The sequence below is a fragment of the Eretmochelys imbricata genome, chromosome 7, assembly GCF_965152235.1.
Source record: "Eretmochelys imbricata isolate rEreImb1 chromosome 7, rEreImb1.hap1, whole genome shotgun sequence".
Lineage (NCBI taxonomy): Eukaryota > Metazoa > Chordata > Testudines > Cheloniidae > Eretmochelys > Eretmochelys imbricata.
In genome coordinates this window covers 25,490,423-25,509,971 of record NC_135578.1, presented here as the reverse complement: position 1 = coordinate 25,509,971, position 19,549 = coordinate 25,490,423, and the positions used below count along the sequence as shown (strand labels likewise).

The 19,549-nt window shown below is 40.6% G+C and overlaps 1 protein-coding gene across 1 annotated transcript in view; it reads right to left on the bottom strand.

The window, feature by feature from the left end:
- IL17RD (interleukin 17 receptor D) overlaps positions 1–19,549 on the bottom strand; it is an 84,049-nt gene that overhangs the window by 28,181 nt on the left and 36,319 nt on the right. Inside the window, exon 3 of the mRNA XM_077822679.1 lies at positions 3,294–3,351. Coding sequence (XP_077678805.1) covers positions 3,294–3,351 — 58 coding nt within the window. The remainder of the gene's footprint in view (positions 1–3,293; positions 3,352–19,549) is intronic.

The following is a 19,549-nucleotide window of genomic DNA, read 5'->3' as shown; positions in this document are numbered from 1 at the left end:
CAAACTTTAATTTGTTAATTTTCATAAAGCATTCTGATTTTCATAAAGCATTTAATTTTCTTTACTGTTTTTACGTGCAATTATTAATATCAATCCCACTACTTCTCAATTATCCAGCTATCAGGCTTACAGATGACTTAGTGGGCTTTGCTCCCATCACCTCAGATGAAGAGAGACAGAGACAGAAAACAGCTTAATTTCACAAAATGAGATTCTATAACACTGGTAGTTAACCACAAAATAAATCACACCTGAGTGATTCCTTAACACACCAAATATTTTGTTCATCTGGTAATAATACCACATGTACTACAGGTGAACCGGATGGCTCCAGAGGGCAGGACACCTACAATGGAGGCTGCAGTTTCCAAAGGGAAGCAAAATTCTTTACTCTCCAGTACAGCAAAAACAGAAGAAAAGGTTTTTGGTTTTTTAAATCTTTTTCAAATCTTCTTCCTTGTCCCCTCTACATATTCTCCTAAAATATCACAAGCACACAGACTGCGAATCATCGATTCTAGACGCCATTAACTACAACTATTTTCACTAGCTGTGAATATGTCCTTGGACCTAGTCCATGTTGTCCAAACAGCTCAGCAAGTTGTACCACAGTAATATCAGTACAATAATCAATTATTCAAAATTTGATTCTAGGTACTCGACTATACTATGCTTGCAAATGAAGTTGACTGATATGATCAAGCCAATGCAGAAAATAAGAATTTAAATCAAATACACTCCCTTGAAAACTACAAATGAAAAATTATTAATCACACAAACTGAATCTCTGAAGTGGGCTTTCTACCATGAATGACAAGGGTGAGCTGTGTGGCTCCTTTAGGTAATTGTTGCATAATTAAGAACAATATATTCTGTACTGTATTAAGTTTTATGAAAATTAAGCAATTAGTCCTCAGTTATTGTAAGTGGAATTTGTTGCTAAAAGTCAACCAAATGACAGCATGAATTTCCTCTTAGGAGAATAGAAATCTCTCTTTCAATGGAAAGTTTGGAGGAACAGCTTCTTGCAAGTTCTGGATCCAATTAACAGCCTTACCTAAGATTTTGGATCCTAGTTACTAAAATGCTATGCTGAAATAACAATTTGCCAAAATGCAATATAGCACAAAATGTCTTAGGGTTGAATGCGAGTTCCTGATTTAAAATGTTTAAAAAGAACACAGCAGTGAACAATTTGCAGGCTTTACAGGGAGGCATTTTTTCTGTTAAATCCAAGTTAAATACGAAACTGGATAAACATTTATTTTCTCACTTTGAACAAATTATTTAACCCCTACTATGTAGTGTCTTACCTCATGGGCAGGCTATGCAACAAAATAAATGCCTTTTAAATCAGAGCTAGGTAGCCAAATTATTCTCTCTCTTGGCTCTTCTTTATCAGTATATGTTTCTGTATTATGTAAAATCTTAAGCCTTGGTATAGGGGACCTCCTTGCAGTACTGCCAAACTTAAATAACCCCCTTAGTCAGGGAGTTTGGAGCAGCATTTTAAATTAACATTTGTCATTGGTTAACCTCAGATCCTGATGCAAGAATTAATGGTAAAAAACATGACAGTTATTAGGATGTAAACAGGCTGCACTGTGTGAACCTACAAGTGGGTATCACTGCTCTGATTGCTATTTCCTGCTTTTCTTTATTCAGGTAAGAAATGATTACCCTCTTCTAGTGACCATTTATTCCATGTAGGATCTGATAGGCATAAATTATGCTGGCTTTCTTTAAATGCTAATGTGAGGTTAGACATAGAATAGGAATTCACAATAAAGGATTTAGATTTCAGAAATTATCATATAAACAGAGGGCTCATATGAAATTGTGACCAAGGATAAACGAAGATATATCAGAATGAAACAAAAGGATTTCCTTCAGTGTTTCCAGTAAGCGTACTAGGTTTTAATACATAAGGACTTGACTCCAACTCCAGCAACCAGTCAGTGATGTAGTTGTAAAGGTGCACACTCCAAATGTAGACAAAGAAAGTTGTTATTTGCACTGATGCTGTTTATTTTAGCTCCACTGCTGCAAAATCGGGGCTTTCCTAGTCTACGCATTAAGTTTACACTGGTGCAGCTATACTGGTGGTGGGCCACTGACTGCCAAAACAGGGTAAAGTCCCAATGCAGATATGGCCCTGGTATACCCAACAGATACCTGAGTATGTGTTAGCATATCCTGAGCCAAGAGATGCAAATCAGATTATAGTTCATGAGAGAACAAACTAAAACTCAGATATTTAACATTAATCATTGGAATGAAACCTATTTCTAGTATATTCCCTTTACATGAGGACAAATTAAATTTATTTTCTACTTAAAGGAACTCAACTCCATTTACACTCAAAATTTAGATTTCAGAAAAACAAGCTTTTACAAACTTAAAAACAAACACATTTTTTCTTATGAATTTAGAAGCTGGGAATGGGCGACAGAGGATGGATCACTTGATGATTACCTGTTCTGTTCATTCCCCCTGGGGCACCTGGCTTTTGCCACTGTCGGGAGACAGGATACTGGGCTAGATGTCCTTTGGTCTGACCCAGTAGGGCCGTTCTTATGTTCTTAAGTCAATGAAACACACAAAGGGTACAAACTATACTAGATTTTTAAACTTTTTCAGTATTAAATAAATCTACATTCTTATTACTAGTATATGTAAGGAAAAACTACTAAAACCATATAAACCTTACAGACAATTTACTTTTAAAATCACCACTAGCTAATTTTAGAGTGTAAATATATCTTCCTTTTAAAGAGACCAAAGAAAAATTAAGCAATGTAAAACTTGGCATAATGGAATCCTGCTTTACATGGCTTAAATTTTGGTAAGCATGGATGAAGTGACTGCCTATTTTTGGCAGCTGCTGCCTCCTGTATGGAGGTTTACTTTTGAATGACAGAGACATTGGATGGGCTCAGAATGGATAACAGACAGTAGAAATGTGTTTTTATTATTAATTATTATAATTTAGTAAAAATATCTCATCAAAAGCATTTTTCAATCATCTTTGTTTACACAAACCTACGGTTCACAAACCTACAAGAATTGTGAGAATTATTTTTTTTAAAAGTCATGTTGCTATAGAAGAGTGAGATTTGGGCTTTTAAAGTATTTTTCAATCATCTTTGTTTACATAAACCTACAGTTCACAAACTCACAAGAATTGTGAGAAAATTTTTTTTAAAAGTCATGTTGCTATAAAAGAGTAAGAGTTGGGCTTTTTGTTTTTGAGAGAAGTTGAGATTTTTATCTGTTGTAGGTGATTAACTTACTGTCATATTTAAAGGTGACATTAAGCATTCCACTGTTTTTGCTGATTGGTGGCAGCACCTACAGAGAAACAACAGAAAAATATAGTGAAAAAAAAATGACTGCTTTGAGTTTACACAAACATTTTAATTTTAGGTGTTTCGATTTGGCATCACACACAAAAAGAAAAGTCTCCCATGGAAATCCACGGTGAGTTACATTGTCTTCAACTGTCAGGCAGGCAATGTGAACACAACCAATGCAAGAACAAATTGCAGCATTCCTGAAATTCTATATTCTCTCCTACCAGTAGCTTTCAAATACACAAAGGCATCAAAACACAAAGAAACAAATTTCAGCACCAAGGAAAAATCTACAGTTTCTAAGGAGGACAACCTGATCAGCGTATCTGAATAATAAAAAAAAAAAAAATTGTTTTGGAAGGTACTGTTGTCCCCAAATCCATTATTCTGAACTGACTGGATCTGTACAGAAATACTCCATTAGCCAAGGGATTGGAAAATCAAAAAGTGACTCAAACTTATCTTTAGAGAAGAAATAAAGTGTGACTGAAAGCAGCATCTAATAAGGCTCAAAACCACTAAGCTACAAGCTGTCAAACAAATGTACAGGTGCAAGAAAATGCCAGTCTCTTCTGAGGCCGAGCCCAATTCCTCAGACCTAATGACAAGAAAGCCTGAACAACTAAAAAGAAAAAAAAAAAGTCATTCCTAAATATAAAGGGAAATACAGAAGAACACCAGGGCAGTTGCACAGAAGAGTGATCATGGCACCTTAGTTATGTTTTCTTAGTGAAAGCAACTTCCAGGACAGAAATCAAAACCAGGAGGAAATGCCAAGAGAATTCATTGTGGAGCTGGAAGAATCCACAAAAGAGAAATTCCCCATTGTGCTAATCAACTGATGGTGAGTAAGTGCATGAAGGACGAGATGGATTCTGTCCATTTGCTTGACCATCAGGCATATATGGCCAAGTTTTCAGCATGTTCGGAATTTGCCTGCAGATAAATCAGACTGCCTTTTTAAAATGTTTAATTCTATTCAGTGCTTATGAAAGGTGCTGAAGTCATACCTAGAGAGATCAAAGCGTAACCAAAGAACAGGTGTAACAGGATACCAAGAGGCCCTGGGAGTAGCTCACTCCCCATGGCCCTAGGGCTGGGAGGAGTTCTGTGCCCCTGACAATTACTGGGGGGGGGGGTGCTCATTTGCCCCTCCTTGTTCACAACCCTGTGTCCACTGAAGGTAGGACAAGGAGCGAGCAGATTAATCTGCAGCAAGGAAGATTTAGGTTAGATATTAGGAAAAAACTTCTAGCTATAAGGATAGTTAAGCACTGGAAAAGGTTACCCAGTGAGGATGTGGAATCTCTGTCATTGGGAGGTTTCTAACAACAGGTTAGATAAACACTTGGGATGGTCTAGGTATACTTGGTCCTGCCTCAGCACAAGGGGATGGACCAGATGACCTCTCAAGGTCTCTTCCAATCCTACATTTCATACTTGTAAGTGCTTTACAAATTTAAGAGTGATTTATTGTTTTCATTTTCTGTTTATATTACAGTAACAGCTAGAGACCCCAATCAATATTGAGGGTCCACCAGGCTATGCTCTGTACAAACACATATTAAGAGGCAGTCTTTGCCAAGAAGAGCATACACTCTTATTCGACAAGAAAAACAGCACAGAAATATCATTTAAATTCTCTGTTCTTTATTGGTTGGTTGGCTAAAATCAACAAACAGTTAGCAAGATTGCCAACTGGAGCAACTCCAGTTGGAACAGGTTTTGTATCCTAAAACTTTTCTACTAGAGGAACAAGTTTTAAATATCCAGTAAAGTACATTAGATACCAATTTTTAAAATGCAAAAATCTACAGTTTCTCATTGTTTCAGAGTGTTATATTTTGACAGAAATCATGTTTACTTTTATGCTTGAGACACCTATAATTGTTCATTAAAATGTTTTAAGACTTAATAATTGCCTTTAGGCTATGTTACCAGTTAGCCATCTGTATTCCTAACACAGGAACTATTCCTTCAGCAAATTGCTGCTTTAATTATCGAGTTAACAATTGTACAGATTTGCCTTCAAGTTCACTGCCTTTTTGCCTAGTATGTTGCACTCTGGCTTTAGATGTGGCAGCTAAAAAGCAGCTTTTACTTTCAAATATTAATGTTTTTCCCACAAGTAGTACAAATGATTGTTACATTTGTCTCTGGATATTTTAGAGTTGTATTACATTTTATGGGATAAATGAGATCTATCTAAATTCAAATATACATTTAAAGTATCCCTACAAAACAACTGAGTAAAGGATCAAAGTTATGGAGCCTGATCCTATTATTGCTAAAGACAACAAGAGTTTTGCCACTGATTTCCATGTGTTATCATATATGTCACAGTAGGTATTTAATGCAAGATTACAAAATTGAGTTGCAATATAATACATCAACATTGTTACATTATATGATTATCTCTGTGCAGGTGTAAATGACTGCAAAAGGTGCAAAGCAGTGGAGAAGCAGGCTCTATGGTATCTATAGGAAGTCTATATGGACATACACACCTGTGTATACAGATGTATTTATAAATTATATCTACAATATATCATATATTCATGATCATACATCTGCAGTAGTATGTTATCAGTGTCTTTAAGCATTTGGCTTGCATGCAAAATTAAAGCAGCACTGTCAAACAGCACAAAAATTTGACTTATTTTAATATGGTATAATCTGGTTCAGGGATAGGGAAAGATCTTACAGATTCTCAACAAACATTTAAGAAACTCACCTTTGTATTGCAAAGAAGCTAGTGGAACAAGTTTGGTTTACAGTTATCTAAATAGGTGTGGCCTACACAAAAAAGGTGCAGTTAATTGCCTGACACTTTTCTCAGAGCAGTGCTATTATCATTGATGATACTGCTGAATGAACAAGGAAATAACTAAAATGAATTCAGTACAGTTTATTATTTCGTATTTGCCTTTTTCAAAACTTGCCTGGAGGGTTTTTTCAAAGCTTACAGCTCTAATATTGATCTAATAATTGAGGAAAAATAAATCAATGTATTGTTTTCTATTTTATGGTAAAATTTACCCACTCTCTCCTATGGGGTTACACAACAAATTAACTCAGTCCTGTAACTCAATTATTACGATCAGGTGTCTTGTTTGTTACAAGTGGCTTTAGATTATGTGGGAATTTATTCCTGAAACACCTGTTGCTTTCATTTGTTCTTCCCAGAAATTACCTCATTTTTTCACATTGTAGAAGGATTATCTAGTAACAGTAGATGCACTGCTAACAATGCCTAAAGCAACAGGAGATGGCTAAGACCTGTAAGCATATGTTTGAAATACCTAGACTCCTTGGACACACATCATCAAATCACACCATGCATGATTCTTCATCAGCTGACCAACTCTAACCATGCAATTGGCTGTGTGGCTTGTGGATGAGACCGTTAAAAGTAAAGTCCTATCTTCTCAGGGTCGTATTTAAGACCCTATTGTACCTTTGGGGAAAAAAGCAAGGTTTTGCCCCTGCCCTCCGTTTTCTTGGCTAAAATGTCTCTTTTCCATCACTGCTGGGCATTGTGTTGTGAGCCAATTGGTTGCCTCAATCGAACTCTGAGATATAGAACAATTCACTCAAATGTTTTCAACCAGGCAGCATTAATGAACTGCTAAAAAAAAAAAAAAATCCATATTTTAGGTTCCTATTTCTCTAGAGTGATCAGTCCCTTACAACCTGTAATTTATAGCTAATAATCTGAGCTAACAGAATTGAGGATACGATACACTATTTAATAGGCTTTTAAACTCCCTATTTGCAATCTTACTAACTCTCATTTATTCATATACTTGGCCTATTGATTTATATTCTCACTTACAGTTGTAATAAAACTCATTAGGCAGGTGGTAAACTGAGAATACATTATGCTCAACATATTCATTTTGCTATTAATGTGGCTTCCCACCTCCTCCTTTTACCTATTTCATCCACATTTTGCATTTGTCATAATCCTCCCTTGTGAACTCTTTGGGTCAAGGTTTGTCTTTATTGTGTTTATATGACCCTTAGTACAATGTAGGGTTGTAAATACCATTTTAAAAGTTAAAAGTTTAAATGATTAAAAATATTTTGTTTAAATGGTTAACTGATTAAAGGGCCAGCCAGCCGTTGCGGCTGTGGCCGATTGCACCAGCCGTTGCAGCTGTGGCCGGCCGCGCACAGGGCCATTGGGGCCAGCCGGCCAGCCCAGGGATTAATGGTTAAAGCGGGTAAACCAATAAGACTAATGCTTACTAGTTAACTGGTTTACATTTTGCATCCCTACTACAAGGAAGCCCTGATCCCTGAATGGTCACTTTGGTTGATGATGATTCAACACTCACCCTTTATATGCATTCACCTTAACTGCAGCTCCCAAGTTAAATGCAACAGCTCTGCTGTGTTTAACAAGAATGAGCAGCACAAAAAACACATCGTTATCTTGAGGTTATCATCGGAGTTTTATGGAACACTTCAAAATTTACCAGCAACATCAAATGAAATCCAGGAAACAAACCAAAAAAGATGCAGGGAAAAACAAAGCCACAACTGGCACAATTCCAATTACAATTGACAACTCACAGGAATGAACAGAATATTTCCTCGCTGTGTACCACACAAAGCAACTTTCTTAAATATCTTACCATTTTGAACAAACCAATGGCTCTAAAAATAAATAGTTCTTTAAAATATACATACTAACAGCTCTTATATTCACAACAGCTCTGCAACTCTCACTTAACAGATCAAATTGAACAGATAAGATGTAAAATTCTCCATTTGAAAGAGAAACACCACCTTTCTAGTCAACCTCTAATCTTAAAAAAAAAATTCCCTTGGTTTTCCCAAGCAGACCAGCACCGTCATCCACCAAATGAAGAAAATCATGAAAGAATATACATTAAAGGATCAAAATTTACATTACAGACCTCAATTTCATATACAACCACTGGTATTGCAGGCACATTTTTGTAATGTAAGCAATAAACATTCCAGAGTTAGTGACAGATACTAAAACAAACGGGGGAGAAAACCTCAAAGTTGTGAGAAAAGAAATTTTCATATTCAACAGATGCTACCCCATGGCTCCACACAATACTATATAGGTATGAGAGCTACTTAAAACACTTAAGCTTCAGAAGGTACAACTATGATACAGTTTTTAAAACCAGACAAGCAGGAAATAGTGATTTGATACTTAAAGGAAAACGGCAGTGTAATATAAAAGATACTCTAATCACTACCACCAATAAAGATGAGGCACTGTCAAAAACTGAGATGTCCAAACAAGTTGATAAATTAAAGAGCAATAAGCCTTCAGAACAAGATGACATCTATTCCAAAGTTCTAAAAGAATTTAAGAATGAAGCAACAGAGCTGCTAACAAAACTATCCAATCTCACATTAAAATGACTTCCCATATCAGAGGATTGGAAGGTAGTAAAATTGTAGCTATCTTTGAAAAAAGTATCTGGGTGGTGCTGGGAATTACAGACATCATGCCTTCTTTCAAATACCAATAAAACTGGCTGAAATAACAGTTACAATTAGAATAATAAAACATTTAGTTGACCATGACGTGGAAAGGACAAACCAGCACAACTTTTCTATTCTCGTATTAATTCTTAATGCGTGTCAACAAAATAGTGACTAAAGGAGAACTTGGTTGTTATGCTCTATATGAACTCTCCAAAAGTCTTTCAAAACTTTTTCATAAGAAGCTATTAAGGAAACTAAGTATTCATAGGGTGAGAAGTAAAGTACTGTCAGGGATGAGAAACATGCTAAATCGAAACAGAAAACGAAGAGCAGGAATAAATGGTCAGGTTTCAATATGGCAAAAGATCAATAGAGGGGCAACCCAAGGATATGTAAGAAGACTGGTATTGTTAATTCAGTTACAAAGAATCTGGAAAAGGGAGGGTGTGACCCGAGAAGTGGCAACATTTCCAGATGACATAAAATTATCTACTTGTGGCACCTTAGAGACTAACCAATTTATTTGAGCATGAGCTTTCGTGAGCTACAGCTCACTTCATCGGATGCATACCGTGGAAACTGCAGCAGACTTTATATATACACAGAGAATATGAAACAATACCTCCTCCCACCTCACTGTCCTGCTGCAGTTTCCACGGTTAGTGGAATTGTGGAATAAATTGGTTAGTCTCTAAGGTGCCACAAGTACTCCTTTTCTTTTTGCGAATACAGACTAACACGGCAGTTACTCTGAAACCTGTCAAAATTATGTACGTTAGTGAAGACTGAGGAACGTCTGAGGGACCTAGAAAAGCTAGGTGAGCCTGCAGCACAAAGTTGACAACTGCAAAGTAAAGCATAATGAAAGGTATGAAGTGAAATACTCATACACATTGTTGGGTTCTAACTTAACTGTAAGCACTCGGGGAAAAGGCGCATGGACTGCTGTGAACTGCACCGTGGAAACTTCTGCTCACTCAGTGTGCAGCAGCAGTCAAAAAAAGCAAACAATGTGCTGAAAATATAATGCATGTCAATTTTTGCTAAATCTTTGTAAAGAAAGGATGACCAGAACTAAACACATATTACAAATAGATGGCACAACCTCACCTGGTGGTCACCCCTTTTTTTTTTTTTTTACAAAGATTTTGCACAAACAGACCATGTCCAGAGATCGGGTACAAAAACATTTAGAGCAACGGAAAGACTTCCATTAAAGTAGAGATTCAACAGATTGAGACCATTTAGATTAGAGAGGAGATATGACAGAGTTATAAAAAGTAATGGATGGTTTAGAGGAGGTAACCCAGATGCTCCTGTTTATTCTTTCTCATAATACAAGAACAAGAGGATATTCAAGGAAACTCAAAGTCAACAAATTTAAACTTAAATAGCATACTTTTTCACACCACATGTACTCAACCTCTGGAACACTGCTACAAAATATCACTAAAAGTTTCAAAAAAGGGATTAGACCACTATGTGGATAACAAGACTAGCCACATTTACATTAGATAGGATATTAACAAAACAGAAAAGCTGTAAGTCCTCATGATGCAGGGCGCAAGACAATCAGTAGCTGGCAGGAATTAGGAAGAAACTTCCCCCATGGTAGCTAATTGTCTACTAAAGAGTCTTGTCCCTTTTGGTGAAGCATCTGGTACTAGCCAATGTCAGAGACAGGTCGCTGAGCTGATCTGGTCCAGTAATTTCAATGTTCCAGAGCAGTAACTCCAGGGGAAATGAAACCAGGAGTCAGCCCAGCATAGATCCACTTCAAAGGACTGACCTGTTCTACATTTTTGCATTTTATTTTTCCAAAGCTGGCGTTAAACTTTTGAATTCCAGGATTACATTACAATTTTATAAATACTTAAAAAAAAAAAAAGAAACATGTTCCAGCACTCTAATTTGAAAATGCAAAGGTTAAGATCAGCTTTCCTTCCCTCCCTCCCATCCCCACCAACACTTTATTAGAAATGCCCACAAGCCCTCTAAATGTGAACACCTCTTAGGCTCTGTCTACATTAAGGAAATTCTCACTGGTGTAACTACCTCAATGTAGTTACACAGGTGTGAACTTCTAATGCCGACATGCTGCATCAGCCAAAGTAGGACATATACCGAGACAGTTTACTTCACCGTGTTACCACTCTTTCACTGGTGCAGAACTTCAACATTAGGGGATGGCACTAGTGTGATGTTATACCAGTGTGAATTTCCTGAATGTAACAGCACCTTACTGTGCTCAGTCCTACAGAAGAGGCAGCTCTAGATAAGTTCATGGAGGATAGGTCCATCAATGGCTATTAGGCAGGATGGGCAAGGATGGTGTCCCTAGCCTCTGTTTGTCAGGAGTTGGGAATGAGCGACAGGGGATGGATCACCTGATGATTACCTGTTCTAGTCATTCCCTCTGAAGCACCTGGCATTGGCCACTGTTGGAAGACAGGATACTGGGCTAGATGGACCTTTGGTCTGACCCAGTAGGGCCTTTTTATGTTTTCTTACTGCTTTGATAGAGTCCTCAATTAACAAACATACTTTCTACTAACTACATATGGGGCTGCGTGACTCAGGGGGTTAGTAAAGGCTTAGAGAACTTTTCACTTCTATATATAGATTTCAATTAGCCTAGGATAGCAGTGACCAAAATCTGTTCAGTGGCTGATGTGCAATGTGCTGTTCTCATACACAGGGCCCTACCAAATTCATGGTCCATTTTGGTCAATTTCATGGTCATAGGATTTTAAAAATAATAAATTTAATGATTTCAGCTATTTAAATCTGAAATTTCCCAGTGTTGTGATTGTAGGAGTCCTGACCCAAAAAGCAGTTGTAGGGGTGCCACAAGGTTATTGTAGGGGGGGTTGCAGTACTGCTACCCTTACTTCTGTGCTGCTGCTGGCGACGGTACTGCCTGCAGAACTGGGCAGCTGGAGAGTGGCGGCTGCTGGCCAGGAGCCCAGCTCTGAAGGCAGAGCATCCGCAGCAGCAGCACAGAAATAAGGATGGCATGGTATAGTATTGCCACACTTACTTCTGTGCTGCTGCCTGCAGAGCTGGGACCTCAGTCAGCGGTCGCCACTCTCCAGCCGCCCAGCTCTGAAGGCAGCGTCGTTGCCAGCAGCAGCGCAGAAATAAGGATGGCATGGTATGGTATTGCCACTCTTACTTCTGCGCTGCTGCTGGCGGGGTGCTGCCTTCAGAGCTGGGCACCCGGCCAACAGCCACCCCTCTCCAGCCACCCAGTTCTGAAGGCAGTGCAGAAGTAAGGGTGGCAATACCGTAAGTCGCCTAAAATAACCTTGCAACTTCATTTTGGGTCAGAACCCCCAATTTGAGAAACACTGGTCCCATGAACTCTGTATAGTATAGGTAAAAGCACACCAAAGACCAGATTTCATGGTCTGTGACACTTTTTTCGTCGCTGTAAATTTGGTAGGGCCCTACTCATACAGTTTTAAGTGAACAGGTATCCACAACACAAAAGATGTTTTAAAGGGATTGTTAAAAATGTGTGGAAACATGCAGCATGTCTCACTAAATCTTAACAGTCAAACTACAGGTACAGGGGAGAAAAACTATGAATGCGTGAAGCTATCTTTTAAAGAGATGTAACTACAGTAGAAGCTCAGAGTTACAAACGCCGGAGTTATGAACTGACCAGTCAGCAGCAGAGCCACCCCTGCCAAAAAAAGGCAAATTCAGTACAGTACTGTGTTAAATGTAAACTACTAAAAAAAATAAAGGGAAAGTTTAAAAAAAGATTTGACAAGGTAAGAAAACTGTTTCTGCGCTTGTTTATTCAAATTAAGATGGTTAAAAGCAGCATTTTCCTTCTGCATGACAAAGTTTCAAAGTTGTATTCAGTCAATGTAAACTTTTGAAAGAACAACCATAACATTTTGTTCAGAGTTATGAACATTTCAGAGGTACAAACAACCTCCATTCCCAAGGTGTTCGTAACTCTGAGCTTCTACTGTGCTACTTAACAGACAGATCAAAACTAGGCAGATCTTTTTCGTGCTGTCAGAAGCACAACTTGTAATCTCACTTCCTTTCCTAGACGGCTTTTTATTTGTTTAGCTTTGATTTAGTTTAGCTATAAACATACCAAGTTTCACAAATAGGAAGAAGGCAAATGATCTTTTCGGTAGTCTTGCCTGATACAGTTCTCGTATTGTGACTCATTCACTGTACCTCTAATGCAGGGGTGGGCAAACTATGGCCTGCGGGCCACATCCGGCCCATCAGATGTTTTAATCTGGTCCTTGAACTCCTGCTGGGGAGGGAGATCTGGGGCTTTCCCAGCTCCGCATGTGCCATGGCCCCGGGTGGCTTCCGGAAGCAGCGGTGTATCCCTCCTCTGGCTCCTATGCATAGGGGCAGCCGGGGGCTCAGCACACTGCCCCCAAACCAAGAGCCACCCTCGCAACTCCCATTGGCCGGGAACCATAGCCAATGGGAGCTGCTGGGGCAGTGCCTGCAGACGGGTCAGCACGCAGAGCTGCCTGGCTGCACCTCCATGTAAAAGCCAGAGGGCGGACATGCTGCTGCTTCCAGGAGCTGCTTGAGGTAAGTGCCGCCCGGAGCCTGCACCCCTGACCTCCTCCTGTGCCCCAACCCCCTGCCCCAGCCCTGATCCCCCTCCCACCCTCCAAACCCCTCGGTCCCAGCCTGGAGCACCTTCCTGCACCCCAAACTCCTCATCCCCAGTCCCACCCCAGAGACCACACCCCCCAGCCGGAAACCCCCTCCCCCCCGCATCCCAAACCCCTACCCCAGCCCGGAGTCATCGTCCCCCTTCCCCCGCACTCTGAACTCCTCTTTTCTGGCACCCCCCAGAGCCCATACTCCCAGCCGGAGCCCTCACCCTCTCCCGCACCCCAACCCCTAATTTTATGAGCATTCATGGCCCACCATATAATTTCCATACCCAGATGTGGCCCTCAGGCCAAAAAGTTGCCCCCCCGCCCCCCCCCGGCTCTAATGCCATATGAAAATCTCAGTTATTATTATAAAAGACACACAATAACACATTATCTATATATTTACATCATATTCTGACTCTCTGTATAAATATTATAGATATACATGAGAGAGAGAGAGAGAAATTTTTTGATGTAAATTCTGCTACCTTTACTCAAAAGAAGTTCACTGACATTATGCATGCACAAAAGGAAATAATATTAAGCCCCTGGTAGTCTAAATTTCCTTTGTATCCTAAAGCTGACAGTTTTCTGAGAGAGAGAAAGGGAGATCCATCAAGTTCCATAGGCCTGATCCAAAGCCCATTACAATCAACAGGAGTATTCCATTTACTTCAATGGAGGTTGGACTAGAGCCTTTAACTTTTATATTCTAAAATAATATATTTTAGAATATTTTCTAAACATATTAAAATATACATAATGAGCATAAGTTAACATACTGCAGACACTAATTAAAACAACAGCTACTAAAACCAAGTATGATCATGGGCCAAATCCAACCTATCCTATAAATGAACAGTGAGTGGGACTAATAACTGCATGGTTAAGGTAAGCAGAATTTGGCCTCAAGTTTATAGAAGACACTTAAATTGTTAAACAAGAAAAATAGAATTTTTAAAGCCATGCATTTTATAAGTTAAAAGGCATAAACTGATCACAGCAAATTTAGGCCCCAGTCCTCCAAACGCTTATACACGTGAATTCAATAAAATGCTTTACCAGGAAACAGTCCCTTTTATTTAAGCCACTAAGCAGTTGTGCTATATAATTAGCTTACAATTAAGAAGACTTGTTTAGAGAATCTTACTTAAAACTATAAATACTAATGTTATGACCTCAGGGTTATATGTTCTTAGTTAATTAACCACTAACATTTGTTGAACTTATGTGAGCTTTTAATTTGTTCTGACCTTTGCTAAAAAGTAAGCCTCCATTCCTTGGAGCTTTTTTCTATAAAATTCCTTTGGTCTAGACATTGCTATGAACAATGATTGAGAAACAACATATAAAAAAAGGTAATGGTCAAAACATCTTTTAAAAAGAAATACAACCTAATAAACTTTAAATGGATTCTAGGATAACCAAAACTGAAATTTTAACAGAGAGAATAACAAATAATTATATACTTGATAAAAGGTAATTTTTTATTCCTAGTGACAACATGGTGCTCATGTTATGTGGTTAGGAAGTGCAGAATTTTGCAGAAAATCTGATAAAGACCATATCGGCAACTTGAAACATGCAGGTCACAGGGCTTCCCTCACAAAGATCCAGTTGTCAGATCTATCCCTCAAATTGTAAAACTTCAAGAGCCACTGAAAAGAATACTCACATATACCTCTTTGTAGAATCTTAAGAAATTCAACAGATTCCAAATCACAGGCTACTAGGATTATGGTTTTGAAACACCTTAAATCAGAATAACTATGGGTCTCAAATCTCAGGGTTCTAAGTGTCTTCTACAGAGTGACCTCAACTCAGCTCCTTGAGTATGCACAACCTCTTGCAGGATGGGGCCCTAGGACATTTCAGTTGATTCAAATGTCCATCTTTCAATATAAAGAACATGGCTTTGGTTGAGAGGGACAGATTATATCATGTAAAACGTGTGTGTGTTTCTGTTCAATTACAATATACAATTTGCCCCAACAGCTGTAATTTGTAATCGCTCCCCTTATGAAATTTCAATGGTGAAAACTTATTTACACAAAACATTCGTGGCAGTCTTCAGCTCCAATCCTGCTCCCAATGAAGTCAATGGGGCTTTTACCAATACCTATGATGGGAGCAGGTCCCAAATGTGTTAATTAGAAAGGAACATAAAAACTATTTATTGTTTGTTGTTGCTATTCTCCACTGTTGTTAGTGCCCTTTTAGAAGCCTGTAAAGAAAAAAGTCCTTTTTCTGATAATTGTGTCCTTTTTCATTCGGCACATGTGGTGTTCTATGTTGTCAGTGGAAGTGAAAGTAACACATCTACTTCTCTTTTATCTGATACTTCCTACCAGCATCAGAAATTACATTAGTGTTGTCAGAACAGTTCTGCAAATCATGGTAATTGACTTATGCTCCCTCTGCTAAGGGGCCCTTCTTCCTGTGTCACCAAGACATTTAACTCCCAGCACCCAATTCTGATCTTGCTCCTACTAGCTGAGCACTGCACAACTTGACTGAGATCATCCAAGTTACCCCTGATTTCTAATTATGTGAGATCAGAGGCAGGCCCCCAATCTTTACAAGTAATTCTACTGCAATATATTGATACTGCAGAACCAATGGCCACTCAGCAGAGAGAGTCCACATTAAAGAACATGCAGCCAAATCCTGTTTGCCTCACTCACTCAAATATAACAGCTATGTTGGCAGCAATTTTGTCAGCTAAATAAAGCTATATTTACTGTGTTTTGAGCCTAAGTTACAGAAATAATACTGAAATGTATGACAATATTCAGGCTTTGTTCAATAAAGGCCAAACAACAGTGTGAATGAGCCCTCTCAGGCAACGACTTCAACATCAATACTAGGGAACCAGAGATCTTTGTTTGCACTGATTACAGATATCTGGTAATGGAGGTAGGAAATCGCTACTCCCCTCCCCCAAGCATTGACTTGTGCACCAGGCCAAAACAATAATCATGATTCATCTTTCACATGTTGTTAATCAATACACATATGTTCCTTATTTCATGCTCCCACAAGGCAAGCTGAAGGGACAATTGTTTCTGAACTCTAACATCAAGATGAATAATCAGTGTTTATCAAACACATTAGTTAGTAAACTAAAGGTTTATATCTCACAGCTGCACTTTTCATTTTTAAACTCTATCACTATGTTCTAAGTTGAACTATTTCCTGTTTTTAAAGTTATCACCAATTTCAACAAAAAGGTTAAATACCAAGTATTTTCTACATGCTTCCTTTTGGAGTGCTTCCACCAGAATATATAACTAGCATCTGTACAAGCTATAAAAATTGTGATTTAATGACAGAATTAAACTTAAAAACCTGAATGGTTGATTTTTTTTTTCTTTTTCTGGTAAGTTTTATATTTTGTTAAACAAATTATTTCAAAAGTTAACTTCATCAAAATTTAGTTTTAGTAACCCGCAACCAGGCTGAGCAGTAGGGAGAGAGGCGGTTGAGGAAAAGGCGGCTAGGATCCAGTCGACTGACTGGGATGTCGCTCTTGGGCACATCCACAAAATGATTGCTTCTGGCCCCTTGAGTATTTAGCAGCCCCAGGCTGGGCTGGCGAGTGGGAGGAAGAAGGGTGATGATGACTAAAACTAGCATCCCTTCTCCTTGTAGGTCCCTGACGAGGCTGCCTAGGTCTTGGCGGCAGCGGTGGCCAGAAGAGCTTTCTGGCTGATTGCAGCGTGTGCATGCCCAATGAGCAAAGGGTAGCTCTAGTGTCCTTCAAACCGTACAGCCTGACGTCCGTTTGATCCGAGAACAGACCAACTCCATCAAACGGGAGGTCCCGGATCTCCTGGGAGAGGCCCGCCATCTGGAGCCAGGAGCTGCATCGCATGACCACTGCCAATGCGACCACCCTTGCCACCGAGTCCACTGCAGCCAGGAAATATCTGGCTGCTGCAGTACCCTGCTCCACAAGAGTGTCACACTCCTGGGCCAAACCCTGAGGGAGGATCTCCTGGAACTTTTTGAGACCATCCCAGAGAAACTGTACCGGGCCTGATGGTTCGCCACCCGAAATTGCAGGCTGGCAGTTAAATAATTTTTTCTCCCAAATAAACTGAGTTTCTTAGCCTCTTTGTTTTTGGGAGTTGAGGAGGTGGGGACCTGCTTGTCTTTTTCGTTGGCCGCAGATACAACCAGCAAGCCTGGGGGGCGAGTGGGTATAAAGGTATTCAATACCTTTGGCTGGCACAAAATACTTTTTCTTGGCCTGTTTCGAGGTGGGTGGGATAGAAGAGGGGGTCTGCCACAAGGGAGTAGAGGGACAAGGGAGTAGAGGCCGAGAGGACGTTGAAGAGGGTGTCCTCCTGCTCCGCCATCTCCTGTACCTCGAGTCCTAAGTTCTCGGCCACGTGCCGGAGAAGGGCTTGATGGTCCCTAAAGTCATCTGGTGGGCTATCTCTGGAAGGTCCCATGACCGCCTCATCAGGGGATGATGAGGAAGACTGGACTGCTGGTGGGTGTGCTGGGGTCTCGACCACCATCGGAGAAAGACGCTTTGGGGTGGGCACAGGTTCCTCTGCCCCAACCTCGGAATGGGCTTCCAGTACCAGGTCTGGTGAGGTCGCCGCATGATGCTCTGCACGGCCACTGAGGAGTGCTGTGAAGGAGGCATCGTCACACCGGTATGCCCCACACGTTCCAAAAAGTCCACTGCGCTGGCCGCTGGCCATGTTGCCATTGGTGCTGCTCAGTCACACCGATGAGAACTTGGGGATAGGCAGAACTGGCCCACCGTCCTGGAGGAACCACCCTCCAGCAACGAGAGTGGAGTCATCGATGCCTGCATTTGTTTACTGGTCATGGCTACTGGTGACTGTTGCCCAGGCGTAACTCCACACTACAGTTACCGGGCAGAGCGGTACCAGTGCTGGGGAGTCCAGTGCCAGGACGGGGAACATTCCCACTATGCTGGTGATTGGAACCGACAGCTAGAGGAGAGAGTCCGGGACCTCTGAGAGAGTGAGCGGTGCTGCAAATAGTAAGGGAAGTGTCGACCCTGTGCCCGAGAATATCAGCAAGGGGATCTGGAAATCCACCTGGGCGACTGACAATGTGATTGGGATCTGCCCCAGGACTCCCAATGCAGTGGAGATGGACATCTTCTGTCCAGCAACTGGCGTTGTTCCCCTGTCCCTTAAGCAGAGATTCTCAAACTGTGGTCCGCGGATAGTTCCCTCTAAGGTGCGTGCCTGGGCAGCCACACACGAGAGAATGAAGGGCCACCCACCTAATTAGTGGAGCCACACAGGCATGTCTCCACTAATTAGGTGCCTGGACCCTGGAGAAGACGCACATGCAAGGTGAAGTGGTGGCCTTGGGGGAACAGAGGGAGGTAGGTGGGAGGGGGCAGTGCGATGAGAAGAGGGGGAGGAGGGAATCTGGGATGTGCAGGGCTGGAGTGGCCAGAGAAAGAGGCGACTTTCCCCAGCTCCAGGGCTGTGGCTACCGGGGAAAGACAGCCCTCTTTTCCAGCCTCAGCTCTGTGGCAGGAGCGAGACCCCCCTCCTTCCCAGCCCCAGTTCGTGGGCCACCATGGTGGCGGGAGAGAGGGCACATCTATTACATTAGAAAGGTAAGACTACTGATATTAAAATAGGAGTTGTGTGCCTTTATTTGTAGAACAAAAAAATGTTAATTATTATTAAGGGTTTTTTTATATAGTGCTTTTATCCAAAGCGCTTTACAATAGTTAGCTAACAGTAGAAACAACATTTGGAAGGATCATTAAGTGGTCTGCCAAGGCCCTCAGCAATTTTCAAGTCATCCATGAAAAAAAAGTTTGAGAACCACTACCTTAAGGGGTCTTAATGGTGGGCTTACCCCCTCAGGGAGCCATAACCAGGTCCTGAAGCATCAGGGTCATCATCGGAGCAGGTGGAGACCTGTGCTCTCTCTGCGCCGGGGGAGCCTGGGCTGATGAAGGTGCAGGCAGGAGTGTGGGTCCCATACTGCTCCCAAGAGTCAGTGGCAGACCTTTAAGGGGGCTGGGCATTCCAACTGGGGAGGCCCGATCACGTCGCTCCA